Genomic DNA, 22,674 nt, shown 5'->3' on the forward strand with positions numbered 1-22,674 from the left:
TCACCCCTTTTTCAATTTTTTTCAAATAAAACAAACTGAAAACTATTAAAGTGTACCTGTTGTCAACAAAAACTTTTTATATAATATAGATAATACCATTATATGTATATTTGTAATATACATTGCTTAAGTAATGTATTTTAATAATGTGTTTAACCCCTTAAGGACGCAGGACGTAAATGTACGTCCTGGTGAGGTGGTACTTAACGCACCAGGACGTACATTTACGTCCTAAGCATAACCGCGGGCATCGGAGCGATGCCCGTGTCATGCGTGGCTGATCCCGGCTGCTAATCGCAGCCAGGGACCCGGCGGCAATGGCCGACGCCCGCGATCTCGCGGGCGTCCGCCATTAACCCCTCAGGTGCCGGGATCAATACAGATCCCGGCATCTGCGGCAGTTCGCCATTTAAATGAACGATCGGATCGCCCGCAGCGCTGCTGCGGGGATCCGATCATTCATAACGCCGCACGGAGGTCCCCTCTCCTTCCTCCGTGCGGCTCCCGGCGTCTCCTGCTCTGGTCTGTGATCGAGCAGACCAGAGCAGAAGATCACCGATAACACTGATCTGTTCTATGTCCTATACATAGAACAGATCAGTATTAGCAATCATGGTATTGCTATGAATAGTCCCCTATGGGGACTATTCAAGTGTAAAAAAAAAGTAAAAAAATGTAAAAGTAAAAAAAAAGTGAAAAATCCCCTCCCCCAATAAAAAAGTAAAATGTCCATTTTTTCCTATTTTACCCCCAAAAAGCGTAAAAAACATTTTTTATAGACATATTTGGTATCGCCGCGTGCGTAAATGTTCGAACTATTAAAATAAAATGTTAATGATCCCGTACGGTGAACGGCGTGAACGAAAAAAAATAAAAAAAGTCCAAAATTCCTACTTTTTAATACATTATATAAAAAAAAAATTATAAAAAATGTATTAAAAGTTTTTTATATGCAAATGAAAAAAAAGTACAGATCATGGCGCAAAAAATGAGCCCCCATACCGCCACTTATACGGAAAAATAAAAAAGTTAGAGGTCATCAAAATAAAGGGATTAAAAACGTACTAATTTGGTTAAAAAGTTTGTGATTTTTTTTAAGCGCAACAATAATATAAAAGTATATAATAATGGGTATCATTTTAATCGTATTGACCCTCAGAATAAAGAACACATGTCATTTTTACCATAAATTGTACGGCGTGAAAACAAAACCTTCCAAAATTAGCAAAAATGCGTTTTTCGTTTTAATTTCCCCACAAAAATAGTGTTTTTTGGTTGCGCCATACATTTTGTGATATAATGAGTGATGTCATTACAAAGGACAACTGGTCGCGCAAAAAACAAGCCCTCATACTAGTCTGTGGATGAAAATATAAAAGAGTTATGATTTTTAGAAGGCGAGGAGGAAAAAATGAAAACGTAAAAATTAAATTGTCTGAGTCCTTAAGGCCAAAATGGGCTGAGTCCTTAAGGGGTTAAATGTGTGCGTGTTTTTAACTTTTTTTCTTTATTTTTTACATTTTTAGGTAGCACTACTACTCCCAGCATGGAACAGACTAATAGACAGATCGCCCCTGGTGTCACTTGTGATACCCGTTGCAATCCTCCTATATAATGTATAGAAGCTGGTGGCACGGACGCTCTTCTCCGCTATCCTGCACTATGTTCTGCGATGTGAATTCATGACGATTCATATTTCCCGCAGAGAGCTGTGATTGGCCAGATGGTTCCAGCCAATCACCGTTCTCTGCAGGAAATATGAATAGGTATATAGGGCAGTGCAGGGGACCAGAGAAGAGCTGCCCGGCCGCATCTATACATTACACAGGATGATCGCAGCGGGTGTCAGGAGTGACGCTTGCTGTGATCTGTCCCTTACTGCAAGTACTACTGCTCCCAACATGGAGCACACTCTGCTCCATGCTAGGAGCTGTAGTACCTGCATTAATAGACAGATTGCAACAGGTGTCAGAAGTGACCAGATTGCAATAGGTGTCAGAAGTGAACTCTATTAGTACAGGTACTACACCTCCAAGCATGGAGTACAGTGTGCTCCATGTTGGGAGCAGTAGTACTTGCACTAAAGGACAGATCGCAGGTCACTTCTGACACCTGTTGCAATCTGTCTATTAATGCAGGTACTACAGCTCCTAACAGAGTGGTATCCTGAAGGCAGTGAAAAACTGCCACAGGGTACAAATTTGGCTGTTTCAACACACCAGAAAAAACACCAGAAAACTGCCAAGACACAGGAAAAAGCTGTGACAGTTTTTCTAGCTTTTTTTTTTTTTTTTTTTTTTTAGGTGGAAACCTAGCCTAATAGAGACACACACATGCAGGAACAAAAATATACACATTTTTAACCAATGTATTTTACAAATATACGTATAATGGTATTATCTACATTACATAAAAAACGTTTTTGGTAACGACACTTTAAAACATTATGCTAATGATCCCTTACAGTAAATGGTGTAAAAGTAAAAAATATAAAAATCCCAAACTGCAGATATATTGTCACATCACATCCCCAAAAGAATTTAACAAAAATTGATCAAAAGGTCGCATAATTGATATTGATAAAAACTACAGATCACGGGGCAAAAAAAATGCTAGTGAATTTTTTTTTTTTACTTTTTGTAAGAAAATTTGTAGACTTAAAAATGTCCTTTTCTGACCCTCTATAACTTTTTTTTATTTTTCTGCATACAGGGCTGTATGAGGGCTCATTTCTTGCATCATGATTTGTAGTTTTTACCGGTACCATTTTTGCTTTTAAGGAATTTTTTGATCACTTTTTATAATTTTTTTCTGCTATATTAAGTGACTAAAAATGCGCAATTCTGGACTTTGGTATTATTTTTTTTCATTTACGCCATTGACCGTGCGGGTTCTCTGGACAATCATTCCAGATGTCTCAATCTGAAGGGGCTTCATTATATTTCAGCAACCTGGTGATGAACAGTGCTTTTTCCAGCACGATGGTGCATAATGTTACAAGGCAAAAGTAATAACTAAATGGTTGGGGAACTCCAGAGATCCCAATCCCAAACAGTTCTGCCAGTTTTGCTACTTACATAACCAACTTAGCTTGTGGGGATATGCCTTTTGTACAACTCTCATTAAAAAGTATCTCTCACCAAATAAACTTTTCTAAGCTAACTCAGGCTATGTTCCTTAACTGCTCCTAACACTCCTCCCCCCCTTTAAAAAAATTTCAGAGCTTTAAAAAGCTCTGTATCATAACTTTCTTCCTGATCACATAGTGCAATCTCCCAGAAGGAGAGAATTGGCTTTTCTCAGCAGGCATGACATCACTGAAGCCTGCTGGGGGACCACTTCCGCCCTCAAATTGTTGCAGTGCTGTGATGAATAGAAGACCTCAGGCTCTGTGCAGCTTTCAGTGAGGCTATTTGCAGCTGTCAATCAAGCTCAGTGCAGAGAAGCACTTCCTGAGTTTGGTCTCCTGCCAGGCCGGGAGGAGACCAAACTCACTATATTAATTGTGGCAGGGAACAGAACAAAGCCACCTAGTGGGCGTTTTTTCTATTAAATTTGAAACATATTTATGTTGATAATTTTAAAAGCAAGTTAATGGGAAAGTGTCTGCTAATTATTTGGCGACAGGTCTCTTTAAAGTCAATTCAGATGGGGTTTGTTTTTTGTAACATTAAAAGTCAATAGACAACAAGACAAGCAACAAGACCATACCCATAAAAGACAAATTTGTGCAACTTAGGGTAGTCCTCAACAGTGTGATAACAACCAGCATCTACCTCAATGACAGAAAATGGTTTTCATCAAACTAGCAGAGTAAGATTGTTTACAGATAAAGTTAGAAAGGATACATGCCAAGAAGTGGTTTAAGAACTCATGATCTGAGGCTGGCATACACTGGAAAAAACTCTCCCGGTACGACTCAAACCAAGGGGTCGTGGCTGTAAAATAAATAAAATGCATCAGTAAGACACTTCCGTTCAGCTGTACCTGTGGTGAAAGCCAAGGAAAATAGACAGAGCACACAGACTGCTTGAGGGGGTAGGAATAAGTTGGGGAAAAAGTAAAAGATTAGAACTTAAATTACTGCAGATAAACATATAAATGTCTCTGAAACAAAATCAGTTATGTATTAGCTGAAAATAAAGTGATTTAAGAGGTTTGGTAGTCACATAAAAGGAAAATAGTGGATTTTGTTAATTTTTACTACATCAATACCTTTCACACAATCTTAGGCTTTATGCACATAGCTATATATCAGTAGTGTGTTGTGACAGGTGCAGGAGTGCTACTGTGCAAAAACAACACAAAACCATCCCTTGCTGAAACACCAAGGACTCTATTATAAATCAAAGGGGTTCGGAAGGTACAGCCAGTCTGTTGTGCTAAATATTTGCCATTGCATCATCGTCTCCATTTCTAAGAAACACTACAGTGCAATTTATCAGATCTGGAGTCATAACTTCCATATCACAATACCTTTACACAGCATTTTTCAGTATTTTAGGTACCTATAGTGTTAGCACATGGAGTAGAGTTAAAGGGATTATCTGCCAAAAACGTTCTTTTTTTCATAAATATGCCCAGGCTGCCTGCTATAAGTAAATACCCCTGTACTGATGGCCTGGTGCTATCATTTGTCCACATTGCTGCCGAGTTAATCACTGGTTGAGGCAGGACAACTCTGCTACTAGTGGCTGAGCGGCAACGTGTCGTGTTGACCACAGCACCAGGAAATGTATCATTGTGGAGACTGAGCATGGCGGCAACATAGGCTGCAGGGGAGCACAAGAGGCAAGTACATATTTTATTATTTTAGCAGCAGTCTGGGAAGATTTATGAAAAACAAATTGCCAGAAAACCCTTTTAATGGTTTTACTCAATGAACACGATGGCCCATAATTACTGTTAAAAAGTGGCAGAATGTCTTAAGACTACTGTCACATTTACTATGCATTTTTTACACTTTTGTTGTACCCTCTTTCAGACCAAGCAAAAAGGGATGTGAAGGGATGTTGTTTGGGGGGGGGGGAGGGGGGGACTTTAGGTGGGCTAAAATTGTGCCATACTCTAGCTCAAATTTAAGCCAACTTAAACAGTCTTTAATTACTATGATTTATCAAATCACCATGATACACTAGGATAAATCTGAAGCATTTCAAGTATGCTTATGTAAGTTTGTTTGGTTTTAGAATTAGACAGGTTAAAGGGGTACTCCGGTGGAAATCTTTTTTTTTTTTTCAACTGGTGCCAGAAAATTAAACAGATTTATAAATTACTTCTATAAAAAAAAAATCTTAACCCTTCCAGTACTTATTAGCTGCTGAATACTACAGGAGAAATTATTTTATTTTTGGAAAGCAGACTCTCTGCTAACATCATAACCACAGTGCTTTCTGCTGACATCACTGTCCATTTGAGGAACTGTCCAGAGCAGCATATGTTTTCTATGGGGATTTTCTCCTACTCTGGACAGTTCTTAAAATGGAAAGAGGTGTCAGCAGAGAGCACTGTGGTCATGTAGTCAGCAGAGAGCTCTGTGTTCCAAAAAGAAAATAATTTCCTCTTTAGTATTCAGCAGCTAATAAGTACTGGAAGTAATTTACAAATCTGTTTAACTTTCTGGCACCAGTTGATTTAAAAAAAATAAAAAATAAAAAAAAAAAAAAGTTTTTCACCTAAGTACCCCTTTAAATATGGGCCAATATTCACTAATACCGAGGTGTTCTCAAAGTGAGACACAAAAATGACAAAATGTAGTGCAGATGGATATTTAAAAAAATATTTTCATATATAATGGGCCATATATTTATTTATTATTGTTATTTTTTTTTTAAATAAATAAGTAATAAAAAGCCATTGAAAAATTTGACATAAGTCTTTTTTGGTTTAAATTTTTTTAAATTTTCAGTTGGTTTTTTAATAGATATCCTTAAAACAAGTCTAATAGTAACACATTTCTTCTTCTGGCTTGTCTTATAGTCCTTGCTGTTCATCCTTCAGCCTTCCAGTTCTGTAATCTATGGCACAATATGCAAATGTGTTGCACTAGTTATTCAATACTAGAACCACAGAAAAGGAAGTGAATACGGACACTAAAACACAATGCATACAGTCATGGCAGTAAATGTTGGCACCCCTGAAATTTTTTTCAAGAAAATGAAGGATCTCACAGAAAAGGATTGCAGTAACACATGTTTTGCTATACACATGTTTATTCCCTTTGTGTGTATTGCAACTAAACCAAAAAAAGGAGGAAAAAAAGCAAATTAGACATAATGTCACACCAAACTCCAAAAATGGCCTGGAAATTTTTTTTCGCACCCTTTTAAAATTGTGGAAAAATAAGATTGTTTCAAGCATATCATGCTCCTTTAAACTCACCTTGGGCAAATAACAGGTGTGGGCAATATAAAAATCACACCTGAAAGCAGATAAAAAGGAGAGAAGTTCATTTAGTATTTGCATTGTGTGTCTGTGTGTGCCACACTAAGCATGGACAACAGAAAGAGAAGAAAACTAAAATTGTGGAAAAATATCAACTATCTCAAGGTTACAAGTCCATCTCCAGAGATCTAGATTTGCCTTTGCCCATAGTGCGCAACATTATCAAGAAATTTGCAACCCATGGCACTGTAGCTAATCTCCCTGGGCGTGGACGGAAAAGAAAAATTGATGAAAGGTTGCAACGCAGGATAGTCCGGAGGGTGGATAAGCAGCCCCAAACAAGTTCTAAAGATTATTCAAGCTGTCCTGACGGCTCAGGGAGCATCAGTGTCAGTGCGAACTATCAGTCGACATGTAAATGAAATTAAATGCTATGGCGGGAGACCCAGGAGGACCCCACTGCTGACACAGAGACATAAAAAAGCAAGACTACATTTTGCCTAAATGAACTTTAGTAAGCCAAAATTCTTCTGGGAAAATGTCTTGTGGACAGATGAGACCAAGATAGAGCTTTTTGGTAAAGCACATCATTCTACGGTTTACTGAAAACTGAATGAGGCCTACAAAGAGAAGAAAAAACGGCACCTGCAGTGAAATATGGTGGAGGTTCAATTATGTTTTGGGGTTGTTTTGCTGTCTCTGGCACTGGGTGCCTTAAATGTGTGCAAGGCATCATGAAATCTGAGGGTTACCAATGGATTTTGGGTCGCACTGTACAGCCCAGTGTCAGAAAGCTGGGTTTGAGTTCGAGATCTTGGTTCTTCCAGCAGGACAATGACCCCAAACATACCTTAAAAAAACACCCAGAAATGGATGGCAACAAAGCGCTGGAGAATTCTTAAGTGGCCAGCAATGAGTCCAGATCTAAATCCCATTGAACACCTGTGGAGAGATCTTAAAATTGCTGTTGGGAAAAGGCACCCTTCCTATAAGAGAAACCTGAAGCAGATTGCAAAGGAAGAGTGGTCCAACATTCCGGCTGAGAGGTGTAAGAATATTATTGATGGTTATAGGAAGCAACAGATTTCAGTTATTTTTTCCAAAGGGTGTGCAACCAGATATTAAGAGCTACTCATTTTGTCCAGCCCATTTTTGGAGTTTGGTGTGACATTATGCTCAATTTGCTTTTTTTTCCTCCCTTTTTTGGTTTAGTTCCAATACGCACAAAGGGAATAAACATGTGTCTAGTAAAACATGTGTTACTGCAATACTTTTCTGTGAGAAATACTTCACTATCTTGAAAAATTTCAGGGGTGCCAACATTTATGGCCATGATTGTAAGAAACAATAGTCATGTCCAAGTACTTTTTTTTTTTATACACTAAAAACAGGACGATTAGGCAGAAAGGCAAAATTAAGGCATAAATTACAAGGTAACAATTGCTTTTTCATTTATTTCTTCGCAGTGCTTTCTGTTAGTAGATTTACATAGAACAGGTCAGATTACAGTTAACCATCACCAATTACTAGTATTTGATGAAATTAGGTAAAAAACACAGCTAGGTTAAGAGGTCGCTAGATAGTCCTAGCACAATAATAAGGGAAAGGGGACTAAATAATGGATAAGGATTAGGTAGAGGGCAGATCTTTTTCAGTCCTGGTGACAATACTACCTGAATAAAACTTGGACTCGTTCAGTTCCGTCAATGTTTCTTTCCATTTATTGTACCAAGGGACACTAGCTTTAATAGAGCGATCTGAGAGACAGAACATGGCGTTATTGAACTTATGTATACATCAGGACATGTTCTACATAGAATAGACCAGTGACCATGGGGAAGGGTATGCACACAGCGCAGGTAAGTATTTGATCATTTATATACGTAGCAGTAGATTAAACCAGATGACATCTTAAAATGGGTAACAGTGAAGTGAGAAAACACATTTATCTGGAATTTTCTGTTCATCTCAGTACACTAGATAACATTTATAATCTACATTACAATATACGTGTACAAAATTACTCCTGTATTGATGCAGGATTATATGCTATTTTATTTCTGAGCTGTATTCTAATTCTGCAGGCTTCAGACTGATCTCCAAGCACTCTGTGCTAGCTGAAAATCTACATATAGCTTGGAAGGTCATCTGCCATATATGTCAGACAAAGGCCATCGATGTGTAGTGAACAGGGTCCAAAGCTGGCCATACACATACAGTCATCTCTTCCTATACCTCATACACATGATCACTAAGGCTGCTTTCACACTATAAAAATACCTCCGTTATAAACGCCCATTATAGAAACCCTGGAAATCTGCCGTTAAACAGCCGTAAGAAAATCCCATTATAGTCTATGGGATTTTTCCAATAGCCGTTTTAACCCGTTATCGCCCGTTATTATTAACGACCGTTATTTTGTGACGGGCAATAGTAACGGGAGAAATAGTGCATACGGGGGTATTTTTATAGTGTGAAAGCAGCCTAACTTATGTATTCTGAATGAAGTAAGAAGGGGGATATGCCGCTCCAAGAAAACAAAAGGATTGGGCAGACTAAATTGATTTTGCCCAATACTTCTATTTCCTCATAACATGTCGGGGGACAGTCCAGAAGCCTCAACACACAGATTCGGCCGACACGTGTTATGGGTATGGAGGGCTTGGGCTTAGAGGAGTGTCTATAAACTGATCCCAAAAGTAAACAGAATTGTGAATGCAACTCTAGAATAAAACCCAGGATCTGGAGATGAGCAGTCAGTGTATGCAGAAAGAGTATAGATTTAATGAGAGAATTTCCCATAGTCCCTAAATTTATAACATAACCACCACTGTGGTCTTCATTTCTTCCTAGTTACTTAGCAACAGGAATAGATTTCTGTACTGTATAACTATACGATTGGACAGGAGAGAACACCCCCAAAAACTTTTACAGAAAATATTTTTCTCATTTCACTCTTTAAAGGGAAATGTGTTATAAAAACAATAGCAGGCATGAACACAGCAATACCAGAGGAACAGATCACCTAATGTGGTCAAGCTACAAAGGAGAAAGGAAAGCAAATTATAGATATCATTCACTTTTGTACAACTTTCCCAGTCACATAGTTGAATTACCAAGGGGTAGGGAAGGGATGGGCAAAACCCTAGACTTCACTTGACTTATTTGCTGGTCTTAAAAAATTGTGGAGAATTCCAGCCCTTGCAGTAAGATAAAACTTATAACATCCAATGGTAGCAATGTCATCTCTAAATTTGCAGCAAAATGGCACTGATCTCAATGAGGGAGATTTACCAAAACCTGTGCAGAGGAAAAGTGGACCAGTTGCCCATAGCAACCAATCAGCTTGCTTCTTTCATTTTTGACAAGGCCTCTGAGAAAATGAAAGAAGCAATCTGATTGGTTGCTATGGGCAACTGGTCAACATTTCCTATGCACAGGTTTTGATAAATCTCCCCCAATGGGATTCTGCTGTTCTACAGAAGTTTCGTAGCATAAGATCTGAATTACCTTGAAAGAATGAACATTTTCATTATTTCTGCAGAATTCCTCCCGGAAAAGCCCATTGTCTGCAGCATATTCCATGCAAAATTAAATTTTTTTATTCTTACCATCCCCGAGGGATGTTTTTGTCCAGGGATTGTAAGGATACAAAGCTTGTGAGTTACCCCGCCAACCAATAAGTAGTCCCCTGGGCAGGGAGCTATCCTTACCAAGTCCTATCGTTTCGGCCGTAGTGACGCTTTCGGCGTGGTTGACTTAAGGAGCAGAGCAATAACGTGTGCCATCAATTGAGCTGAGGGGGCCTCACTATGGCCGGAGCAACGGGACTTGGTAGGTATAGCTCCCCGTCCAGGGGACTACTTATGGGGTGACAGGGGAGGCTTTATAACTTCATATCCAGGGATGGGGAGGATAAAGATTTTACCATATATAACACCAGGCTTTATATATGGTAAAATTGAATGCTTGGTTCTCTTTAACCCCGATTCTGGGCAGCACGGATTCGTGCTGAATTTCTGTAGTGTGCAGGGGCCTTTGCATAAATACAGATCTGTAAAAATAAAAAATAGAATGTTTCGGCAGATAAGAACCATTTGGCCCATCTAGTCTGCCCAATATTCTGAATACTATCAATAGTCCCTTTAGCGACTACAGACCAGATTTCTGAAAGTAGTTTTCATAAGTTTTCTTCTTTTGCTCTCTGGATAAGACATGGGTCCAATAGGGTGCACGAGTATATCCTGACCATTATACACAGAACCCCCTGTAAAAGCAGCTCTACAGCATGGCCTATATTCCAACTGAAAGAAACAATGGAAACAGCAGCTCTTCATAATGGGAAAGTTTCTCAGAAGTGAACAATCCTTTAATATGCTTAAGCCTTAGTTTCAATATGCACTAGTATAAACCTGCCGACTTACCAAGTCCAAATGGTGCGAAAAAAACACAAAAGTGTTAAGCACAGTATGATGTGATGACTGGGAACAAAGCAACATATAAAAGCAAACCAATAGAAATTCTAATGCTAACGTGCAAGATAACGGGATTCAAAAAAAGTAAACAAGAAAGCAAACAAAAATAGATACCCAATTGCATACATCAGGCAGTAAACGCCCAGGCAGTCCTTTTCCACACATACTTCCACTTTAAGTTTCATGATCAGTGGGTTTTGGGTGCTAAGACTCCTACCAATCACTAGAACAAAGTGGCCAAAGTCCCTTCCTTAGAAAGTCGAGCAAGTGGTATACAGATATAATGAAACATTCTACAGGATTATACAGCCATAAGGCAGATTTTTTATATTGATAATTAAAAGGGGGGGTTCTAGTCATTTTACACAGGATAGGCCATCAATGTCTGATCACTGGGGTGCCAACACCCAGCCAACCAGCTGTTCTACAGAGCCATGGCTCCAGCATATACACAAAGAGTGGGATGAAAGACCTTCATTGTGTAGTGGTGGCGCCAGGTTTCTGCAGCTCAGCTTCCAATCATTTCAATGCGAGCTGAGCGGAAGTAACCAGGCACTACCACTACATAATGAATGGAGCCATCTGCTTCCGATCCCATTCACTACTAACATGCTGAAGCCTGACAGCTGATTGTCAAGGATGCAGAGTGTCTGAACTTAAGGATCAGAAGACATTGATGGCCTATCCTGAGGCTAGGCCAACAATGTAAGATGCCCAGAAAAAAAACTTTAAAACCGATCTCTGATACTGATCTGATATTTTTTTTTTATCAGTTTTAATTTTTTTTTAATTGTAGCTTATATAGTCTATTTTTTGTACAGAATTATGGGTGTTGCCATTTTGCCAGAGCTGCTGGTCAAAATTCTGAGATTTTCTTTATTTGATCAACGTGGACCTTATGAACCTGCAGTCTGGAGACGACGCATTCAGTTCTGTAGAAAAGGGGATGTGAATATAAGCTGGACCTGATCTGTGGTTTTAACAGTACAAATTTGGCATAGTTTAGCTTTTTATAAAAAAAATTCTGGGATGTGACCGATGCAATTATGTATTATTATTTTTTGTATTTTTGCTCATTTACGCCAGTCACTGTGCAGTATCAATAGTGCTATATCGTAATAGTTCAGACAATTCTGCACACAATGGTACCAAATATGTTTGGGTTGTTTGTTTTTTTTTATTTTGGGGGGGGGAAAAGGGAAATTTTAAAAAACATTTTTATTTTTTACACTTCATTATTCCCCAATTGGACTTGATTGCTCATTTAGATCCTTGCTGTCCTGCCAGGGGATTAACAGAGGGACTAGGGGATTTTTTAAATTGAGTTACACAAAGTAAATGTTTTTTTTCCTTTAATAATGCAATATATGAGGAAAAGGGTGTTGTTCATGCAAATAGGCTTGACAGGAGGTGTTCCTCAGGTTGTGAAAAGGTTTTTACGGATTTTCCTCATAGAAAAGAGGTCGGAAACCAGTTTTACAGGGGCTGTGCAGGAGTATAGAATGTATGTTATGAGCTCACACTGTGTAATATACAGGTCACTGTCACATCATAGACAGTTGTGATAAGCCTGTCCAGGTTTCATGCGGTTTTTGGTTTGGACTGTATTCAACTAATAAGTTCTCTTTAATACACACTAATAAGGCTCTGTTCCTGTATGGTTTTGTGAACGCATAACGCATACTGGTCAGGACAGAACATCAGCTTAATGTAGCCATAAGGCTATAATGCACCCAGTCTATGACAAGAGGGTCATTTTGGCATATGCCAGGACTGGTATACATCCATATAGTTTTATTTATTTATTTTGGGGGGGACGTGTAGTCTGCTGTATTTGCAATGGATGTCAATCATCAACATATGTCGCATATGTCTCAGCCTTGCAACATACTTCAGAAGAAAGGAAAAAATGAGGTGTGAACAGAGCTTTAACCCCATAAGGACCAAGCGTTTTTCTGTTTTTTGCACTTTCGTTTTTTCCTCCTTACCTTTTAAAAATCATAACCCTTTCAATTTTGCACCTAAAAATCCATATGATGGCTTATTTTTTGCGCCACCAATTCTACTTTGCAGTGACATCAGTCATTTTACCCACAAATATACGGCGAAATGGAAAAAAATCGTTGTGCGACAAAATGGAAGAAAAAACGCCATTTTGTAAATTTTGGGGGCTTCTGTTTCTACACAGTACATTTTTCATAAAACTTATATAGGTTTGATTTTTTATTACTTCGGGAAAAAAAATCATAACTACATGCAGGAAAATGTATACGTTTAAAATTGTCCCATTCTGACCCCTATAACTTTTTTATTGTTCCATATACGGGGTGGTATGAGGGCTAATTTTTTTGCGCCGTGATCTGAAGTTTTCATCTGTATCATTTTTGTTTTGATCTGAATTTTTGATCGCTCTTTATTAATTTTTTTTATGTTATAAAAAGTGACTAAAAATACGCTATTTTGGACTTTGGAATTGTTTCGCACGTAGGCCATTGACTGTGCAGTTTAATTAACAATATATTTTTATAGTTCGGACATTTACGCACGCGGCAATACCACATATGTTGATTTATTTTTTTTAATTACACAGTTTATTTTTTATGGGAAAAGGGGGGCAATTCAAACTTTTATTAGGGAAGGGGTTAAATGATCTTTATTACCTTTTTTGTTCACTTTTTGTTGTTGCAGTGTTATATCTCCCATAGGGACCTATAACACTGCACACACACTGATCTTTTACATAGCCTTGCATTGATCAGTGTTATCGGCGGTTGATTGCTCAAGCCTGGATTTCAGGCTTGCAGCAATCAATCGCCGTTCGGACGCACAGGAGGCAGGTAAGGCACCCTCCTGCTGCGTCCTAGCTGATCGGGACATTGAGATTTTATCGCAATGTCACGATCAGCCCAACTGAGCTGCCGGGATGCTTTTACTTTCACTTTTAGACGAGGCGATCAACTTTGATCGCCGCATCTAAAGAGTTAATGCCGAACATCTGTAGACACAGCGATGTGTGGCATTAGCCGCGGGTACTGCGATGTTCGGCATTAGCCACAGGTCCTGGCTGCTGATAGCAGCCAGGACCATGCGGGTATGATGCGAGCTCAGTTCCTGAGCTTGCTTCATAACCCTCCCGTGCCGCAGTGACGGGTATACCCGGCGTTCTGTGGCAAGGGGTTATTCCTGCCTAACCTCCTTAGGCTGGGTTCACACCACGTTTTTGCCATACTGTTTTCAATCAGTTTTTCTAAGGAAAACCGTATGGCAAAAAAAACTGTTGGAACTGTATGGGAACAGCAAACCATATGCGTTTTTAAACCGTATACTGTTTTTAAAAGTGCATACGGTTCCGTCCGTTTTTATAAATAAATTTAAAAAAACATAAGTTTTTTAAAATTTTGTCCATTTTTAATGGGAGGGGTGTTGGGTGGGGACTTTAGGATGCAAATGAGCATGTGCAAAGTAAAAACCGTATACTGCGGTTGCAGTACGTTTTTTAAAGCAGAGACAAAATCGGACTAATTTTGTCTTACTTATTTTAACTGTAGACAATATAAGGGAAAACTAGAACTGTCACTACAGCTGGTTGTGCATTTATACATTCTCACTCACTAGCAAGTAACATCTGATACCACAATAGGAAAAAAGGTCAAATATCTCAAGCCAACAGGTATGATGACACAGCATCTAAAGCATGAGGGCGTTTGTAAGATCTAGCTATCTGACCCCCCCCCCCCCCATAGACTTGCATTGAGGCAGTGTGGCGTGATGTCATGATCCCCGCAGCCTGCACCCAGCGTTCAGAACAAAATGTACCGAACGCTGGGGGCGGTGGAGTACCCCTTTAAAGCTATGTATCTGGATGCTGGAAAACATGAGCATCACTTGTCTTTAAAAGGCAGTAGAATTCACAAAATGCAGGTGTCAGAAACTCAAAAGGGTGCAAAACATGAGAATACCACTCGCTGCAAATCTGTGCACCAATATCTGTAAATTGAGTTTGCTGTAGATTCACAACAGAATGCAAGCCTATACTTTATATGGGTGAAATCTGTGGTGTTTCCAGACATGGATTTGGTGCTTCGGCTGTCCAGGCTTGCTAGGAATTGTAGTTTTGCAACAGCTGGAGGCACCCTGGTTGGGAAACACTGCCCTAGACTATGCTCTAGTTTGTCAGTCTGGTAGAATACAGGATAATTTCGGATCCTATTCCAATTTGGAAATATATGGAATCAGCCTATACTGCCTGGCTATTAGTGAACTAACCTAACAAAGGAAAATATCTACATGCCATTAGTAAACCTGACAATTTAGGTGACCAGCTGCATCATGATGCAACATCAGGTATAAAAATGGTTAAATCTCTTTTGTTTTTTGTTTTTTTCTCCCCCAGTAAAGCAATTTAACATATTTGTCTTTCCCTTACAGGAATATCACACTGGTGTTACATCTTTAGTTTTATACTGGGAAGCAGGAATGAAATAGCAATGGAGCAACTCTACAGTAGTTAGATTTAAACTGCTTTGCAAGAGACCAGCAACCCTCCTCTAGGCCTCATGCAAAAAAATCAGATTATGAATGTGTTGTAAAAATGTATAATACAATGCTCACAGAAATCTACGGCCCTTACAGTACATCCCTCTGAATTCATACTGTGATGAGATGACGAAATACACAAACTCTGGGGGAGATGTATCAAAACCTGTGTAGAGGAAAAGTGGTGCAGTTACAGATAGCAGCCAATCAGATTACATCTTCCAGTTGCCCATCTTGCTTTTCCTTTGCACAAGTTTTGATAAATCTCCCCCTCTGTGTGCCACCAAACAAGCTCCATGTACAAAAGACTTAAAGGGGTTATACAGAGAGAAAAAGAGCAAATTTCTTTCAAAAACAGCTCCACGTCTGTCTCCAGGTTGGGTGTGGTTCTGCAGCTCAGTTCCATTGAAGTGAATGAAGCCAAGTTGTAATACAACACAACCTCGAGACAGACATGGAGCTGCTTTTTTTTTTTTTTTTTTTTTTAACAGAAATTAGCTCTGTTTTTTTTAATATTCCTGGATAACCCCTTTAGAGTATGTTCACACTACGGATTGTGAACGGAATCTCCGCTTGCAGAATTCCGCGAGCAGAGATTCCATTATGGCGGCCGCTGGCGAAATACTTCAGCGGTAGGACCGCGCAGCACTGTGCCGTCACCATTGACGACTATGCAGTGTTCGCAGACTTCCACGCAAAGAATGAACATGTTCTTTCTTTGTGCGGAACAATTTCAGCGGCAGAATTGTCCGCCGCTGAAATTCCGCAGTGTGAACTGGTCTTGCGGAAACCCATTCGCACTGATGTTTATGTTCTCAGAGCGTAATTCCGTTTGCGGAATTCTGTGGGAATTACGTAGTGTGAACGTACCCTTAATTGTAATGGTTGCACATACCATTTTGCAGTACCAAAGTCTTCCTCTTCACTGAACAGTGCTGCCCTCTGACAAGTTCTACTATTAGAGTAAAAATTTAGCAATAAACTAATACATCTAGGAAAGAAACCTATTTATTGCTACTCTTACTGGGTTATTCCCAATGACTGTCCAGGGCTGCATGGGCTGCAACCGTTAACCAAAGTTATTTTCAGGATCAGTATTTCCCAGCAGGAAAACCCCACAAAGTGATATCCTAGTGATATGCGATCACATTATTCGGCTGCATTCACACCACGTTTTTGCAATACGGTTCCCGTATACGGTTTTAGTGTAAAAACAGTATGGAACCGCATTGCAAACCGTATGTATAGACATGTAATTGAAAACCGTATTCCAAACGTAGCATCCAGTTGTTTACGTTTTGCATAATTTACGGTTTAATCCGTTTTTTCCCCGCACACAAAACCGTAGTCTAGTACTGTTTTATGTCTGGGTGCAAAAAACTGATAGAAACCGTATAAGATTTAAAAAAAAATAAAAAATGGAAAATGGTGGTCTATGGGAACCATACAGAACGGTATGTGTGTGCGGTTCCATCCGATTTGCACCATAAGGTTTTTGACTTTGCACAGTTTTTTTTTCTTGGAATTTCAATCAAACAAGTGAAACTTTATTCGTAATGGAGTGAAAAGTTAAAAAACGTATATGTTTTTTTCTTAAAAAACGGATGCAACCAGACATCATTTTTCAAACTATATATTTGTACACAGGTTTTGATACAGTTTAGTCCGGTTTTGAGGAATCCGTTTTTCATGAAAAACTTGATACGGGAACTGTATTGCAAAAACGTGGTGTGAATGCAGCCTTAGATGGGTATACCCCAGTAGCCTATGGATAAGGCTTATGTTTGTTCACTCAGGCATTACATAAAACCTAAAGAAAAAAAAAAGCCAAGAAAACTAAAAACAACTTATTATCCAAAGTTAAAGAGGCGGGCTTCTAGAGTAGTTACATGTAAATATGAAGACTATCAGTATCGCTGAATAAAAATGACTGGGATTGTAACCTATTTTTAATAAACTATAGAGTTAATTCAAGACTACAAAGATGAACCTTCCATCACCATAGTTCTGGGTTTTAGCAATAAGTAGATTTTTTTTTATATTGAGGATACAGGCTTTAAATTACACAATAAATATTCCCCCAACACTAGTACAACATGAGGTTACAGAATGAACTCGCCAAAGAAAACTTTTTGGGAGTTTAACCAATGGCTTAAGTACGTAGTGTTTAGGCTTCCGTGGCCTTGTGCACACAGAGAAAAATGTATTTGCTCAAATTCTGTTTAGAAATCCTCTTTCCACTCAATGCTGAAATAAAGAGAAACTGACACTTAAATGGTGTGGAGTTTGGGAGCAGAATTACAAAGTCCTAATGACTTCAATAGGATGTTTCTTCACGGATTTTGCCTCAAGAATTGCCATGTCAATTCTTCGGAAGGAAATCAGAGCATGGTCAGAGCCCATTCTCACCTTAAGGACCAGAACATTTTTTGTACATCTGACCACTGTCACTTTAAGCATTAATAACTCTGGGATGCTTTTACTTTTCATTCTGATTCAGAGATTGTTTTTTGTGTGACATATTCTACTTTATGTTAGTGGCAAATTTTCGTCGATACTTGCATAATTTCTTGGTGAAAAATTTAAAATTTCATGACATATTTAAAAATTTATTTCTCTGCTTGTAAGGAAATTTACTAAGGTTTCTCTACACTTTTATTTATTTATTTATTTTTTACACATGCTCTGATCTGTAGGGTTTTCCTCAGCTGAAATCCACCACATTTTATGTGGAAACCTTAGTAAATATGTTGTTTTTTTGTTAAAATTTCGGAAACATGCCCCTTTTCGGAGACCACGCCTCTTTTTCGGGTTCTCTTAGCAAAATGGAGAGTTAGTCTGGGTTTTTTCAATTCTGGCGCAAATTCTGGCGCAATGAGACAGAATCCGGCGCACAACCCGACAAAACATGTCGGGTTTGCAATAGTAAATGAGGCCCAATATGTCTACTTTATATTTTCATCATAAAGTTGACGTGTTTTTACTTCCAAAATTCAGCAGCAATTTTCCAATTTTTCACAAAATTTTCAAAATTGGAATTTTTCAGGGACCAGTTTTGAGGGGCCTTCATATTAGAAATTAGGGATCGTCCGATTCTCGGTTTGGCCGATATTATCGATCGATATTCAAGATTTTGTACGTTATCGGTATCAGCAATTACCTTGCTGATAATACGATAATGCTCCGCCCCCCCAACCGCACCGCATCGGCCAGAGACCGCCGCCGCTGCCATATTGCCTCCCCCATCCACGGTTTTATAATTACCTGTTCCCGGGGCCCGCGTAATTACTGGCTACTACTGGCTCCTATGGCATCCTGCGTTACAATGTGCGCTGCGCAGTGACGTCCTCAACGCGAAGTCACCGTCAGTGCGCACAGTGACAGCTCAGGACACCGCCGGAGCCAGAAGTAGCGCGGACCCTGGTAATTATAGAACCGGGGATGAGGGGGGGGGGGGGGGAATGGGCAATGGAGCCGCGGCGGAGGGTGCACTAAGGACCAGCAGGGGGAGAGAAGCGTGTGGCGATGGCCATGTGCGTTTACAAAGCCCCCCGTGGTGCCAGAACAGTGGACCCCCCCACATGTGACCCCATTTTGGAAACTACACCCCTCACAGAATTTAATAAGGGGTGCAGTGAGCATTTTCACAGACCACTGTTCCAAAAATCTGTCAGACACCTGTGGGGTGTAAATGCATATTACATTTCGTGAGGGGTGTAGTTTCCAAAATGGGGTCACATGTGGGGGGGGGGTCCACTGTTCTGGCACTATGGGGGCTTTGTAAACGCACATGGCCATCAATTCCAGACATAATCTCTCTCCGAAAGCCCAATGGCACTCCTCTTCTGAGCATTGTAGTTCACCCGCAGAGCATTTTACATCCACATATGGGGTATTTATATACTTTTTTTCCCTATTACCACTTGGCAAAATGAAAAATTTGGGATAACACCAGCATTTTAGTGAAAAAATTTAAATTTTCCATTTACACGTCCAACTTTACAAAAAAATTTCAAACACCTGTGGGGTGTTAAGGCTCACTATACCCCCTTGTTATGTTCCGTGAGGGGTGTAGTTTCCAAAATGGGGTGACGTGGGTGTTTTTCTTTTGCGTTTATGTCAGAACCTCTGTAACTATCAGCCACTCCTGTGCAAATCACCTCAAATGTACATGGTGCCCTCTCACTCCTGAGTCTTGTTGTGCCCCCGCAGAACATTTTACGTCCACATATGGGGTATTTCCGTACTCAGGAGAATTTGCGTTAGAAATTTTGGGGATCTTTTTTAATTTTACCTCTTGTGAAAATGAAAAGTATGGGGCAACACCAGCATGTTAGTGTTGTAATTTTTTTTTTACAATAACATGCTGGAGTAGACCCCAACTTTACCTTTTCATAAGAGGTAAAAGGAGAAAAAGACCCCCAAAATTTGTAAGGCAATTTTTACAGAGTACAGAAATACCCCATATGTGACCCTAAACTGTTGCCTTGAAATATGACAGGGCTCCGAAGTGAGAGAGTGCCATGCACATTTGAGGCTTACATAAGGGATTTGCATAGGGACGGACCCGGATGCCAGAATAAGACCTGCCTCCGATATCAAAATCACCCTACGACAGTGTTTCCCAAACAGGGTGCCTCCAGCTGTTGCAAAACTCCCAGCATGCCTGGACAGTCAATGGCTGTCCGGCAATACTGTGACTTGTTGTTATGCAACAGCTGAAGGCTCTGTTCAGGAAACAGTGCCTCGTGAGACGTTTTTCATTTTTATTTGGGGAAGGGGGGGGGGGGGATTGTGTAGGTGTTTTCCCCTTTATTTTGTGTAGGTGTAGTGCTTTTAGAATACATTCACACGCACACGGGCGGGGGTTTACAACGAGTTTCCCGCTTGGAATTTGAGCTACAGTGGAAAATTTGCTACATCTCAAACTTACAGCGAAAAACTCGCTGTTAACCCCCACCTGTGTGAATGTACCCTGTACATTCACATTGGGGGGGGGGGGGGGGGGGGCAAACCTCCAGCTGTTGAAAAATTACAACTACCAGCATGCCCTTTGGCTGTCCGTGCATGCTGGGGGTTGTAGTTATACAACAGCTGGAGGCACACTGGTTGCAAAACACTGAGTTTGTTACATAACTCAGTGTTTCCCAACCAGTGTGCCTCCAGTTGTTGCAAAACTACAACTCCCAGCAGCATGCCCGGACAGCCAAAGGACATGTTGGGAGTTATAGTTATGCAACAACTGGAGGAGAACAATTTGGAGACCACTGTGTAGTAGTGTCCAAACTGTAGCCCTTCAGATGTTGCAAAACTTCAACTCCAAGCATGCTTAGACTGTCCAGGCATTCTGGGAGTTGTAGTTTTGCAACATCTGGAAGGGCTACAGCTTGGAGACCACTATAGTGGTCTACAAACTGTGGCCCTCCAGATGTTGCACAACTACAACTCCCAGCACACTCTGGCACCCGCCGCCATCTTACCCTCGCTCTGCCCGGACATCTAGGGCCGGGTAGAGTAGGGATTTCAACTTTAAACCCCCCACCCCGCCAACTGCCATTGGTCGGTCAGTCCTAACCAACCAATAGCAGGGGATAGGAGGAGGTGGCACCTCTGATGCCAGCTCTGATCATCCCTTTTTTCCAGGCTTTCGGGTCATCAGAGACCCGATTAGCCTGGAATCGCCGCAAATAGCCGATCGGAACACCAGGGGTGTGCACAGGGTGCCTACTTAATGATTTCAGCAGGCATCCTAGTCTGGTCCCTGCCTGGCGGGGACCGAAATTCCCTCGGGCGTGCAGGTACGCCCTTGGTCCTTAAGTACCAGGGAGCAAGGGAGTAACTGTACGCCCTTAGTCCCCAACAGGTTAATGGAAATCTGCTACCAGGTGGAATCCACCCTAAATTTAACACAGAATACGCTTAAGGGATTCATTGAAATTTGGACTGAATAAAGGGTTTTCTTTTCAAAGTTGCCATGTTTTGGAGAGGTTTATTGTATTCTGTTGTGATATTTTTTAGCTTAAACCAAAGATTGGGTTCAAAAGGTTTAAATCTTTCCATTATAGTTTTATTGTTTCCACTCCTGATTTTGGCTAAAAATACTACCGTATTTATCGGGGTATACCACGCACCGGCCTATAACACGCACCCTCATTTTACCAAGGATATTTGGGTAAAAAAAGTTTCTTACCCAAATATCCTTGGTAAAATGAGGGTGCGTGTGTGTGCATGCGTATACCCCAATACACCCCCAGGAAAGGCAGGGGGAGAGAGGCAGTCGCTGCCCGCTTCTCTCCCCCTGCCTTTCCTGGGGTCTAGAGCCCTGCTGCCGCCGCTTCTCTCCCGCTGGCTATCTGCGCCGCTGCCCGTTCTCTCCCCCTGTCTATCGGTGCCAGCGCCCCATTGCACGCAATGACGAGTGACGTCAGTGCGCCGCGCAGTGCATAGCAACGACGCAGGGGACGCACACCGGAGGCCTGAAGCAGCGCGGACCCGACCCCGGTAACAGGTAATTATACAACCGGGGATGGGGGAGGCAACGGGGCAGCGGCGCCGGCAATGGGTGCCGCTGCCCCTTCTCTCCCCTCGCTATCGGCACCACTGCCCCATTGCCGGCACCGATAGTCAGGCGGAGAGAACGGGCAGCGGCACCGATAGCCAGGGGGAGAGAAGGGCCGGCAGCAGGGCTCTAGACCCCAGGACAGGCAGGGTCAGAGAAGCTGGCAGCGCTGGCGGTCTCTGCACCTGCAAAGCCGCTGCAGTTCATTGATTTAAAGCGCCCACTTTAAATCATTGAACTGCAGCGGCTTATCGGCGTATAACACGCAGGTAGACTTTAGGCTAAAAAATTTTGCCTAAAAAGTGCGTGTTATACGCCGATAAATACGGTATATATGAACACATCCATAGGCTAGTTTCACAATGGGCAGATACCCTGCAGATTTTCCATTTGGATATGAAAGCAGTTTGCTACAACTTCATCCACTTTGCTGGTACTGTACCACCTTGCAGATTTCCTACCTGCACATCCAGATATACCCTGTTTAAACACACCCTTAGTATTCCTAGTAGGGTTCGGTTTTTAACACATTTCTATACATCTGTGGATGTCAATCATATTGAAAAGCAATAAAGCATTATATGAGCAGTAGCCATACAACTTAAATACCTGTTGATTAGTTTAGATGAGAGCTATTCTTAATGGCAGTGTGAAAGAAGCTTAAGACAGGTATGCGGGAAAGCTTTTATTAAGATATCTTACAATAAGATGCTTTTTGTT

General features: G+C 40.7%; 1 protein-coding gene across 3 annotated transcripts in view; it reads right to left on the reverse strand.

The window, feature by feature from the left end:
* Positions 1-22,674, reverse strand: part of TRAPPC8 (trafficking protein particle complex subunit 8) — a 111,812-nt gene that overhangs the window by 78,285 nt on the left and 10,853 nt on the right. For 2 of the 3 annotated variants that reach the window (XM_056521780.1, XM_056521779.1), the window contains exons 3-4: positions 8,058-8,141; positions 3,849-3,938 (exon numbers count right to left, since the gene is read on the reverse strand). In XM_056521780.1, coding sequence (XP_056377755.1) covers positions 3,849-3,938; positions 8,058-8,141 — 174 coding nt within the window. The remainder of the gene's footprint in view (positions 1-3,848; positions 3,939-8,057; positions 8,142-22,674) is intronic. The other variant, XM_056521781.1, reaches the window with a different exon arrangement.

This window comes from Hyla sarda, chromosome 5 (assembly GCF_029499605.1).
Source record: "Hyla sarda isolate aHylSar1 chromosome 5, aHylSar1.hap1, whole genome shotgun sequence".
NCBI classification, from domain to species: Eukaryota; Metazoa; Chordata; class Amphibia; order Anura; family Hylidae; genus Hyla; species Hyla sarda.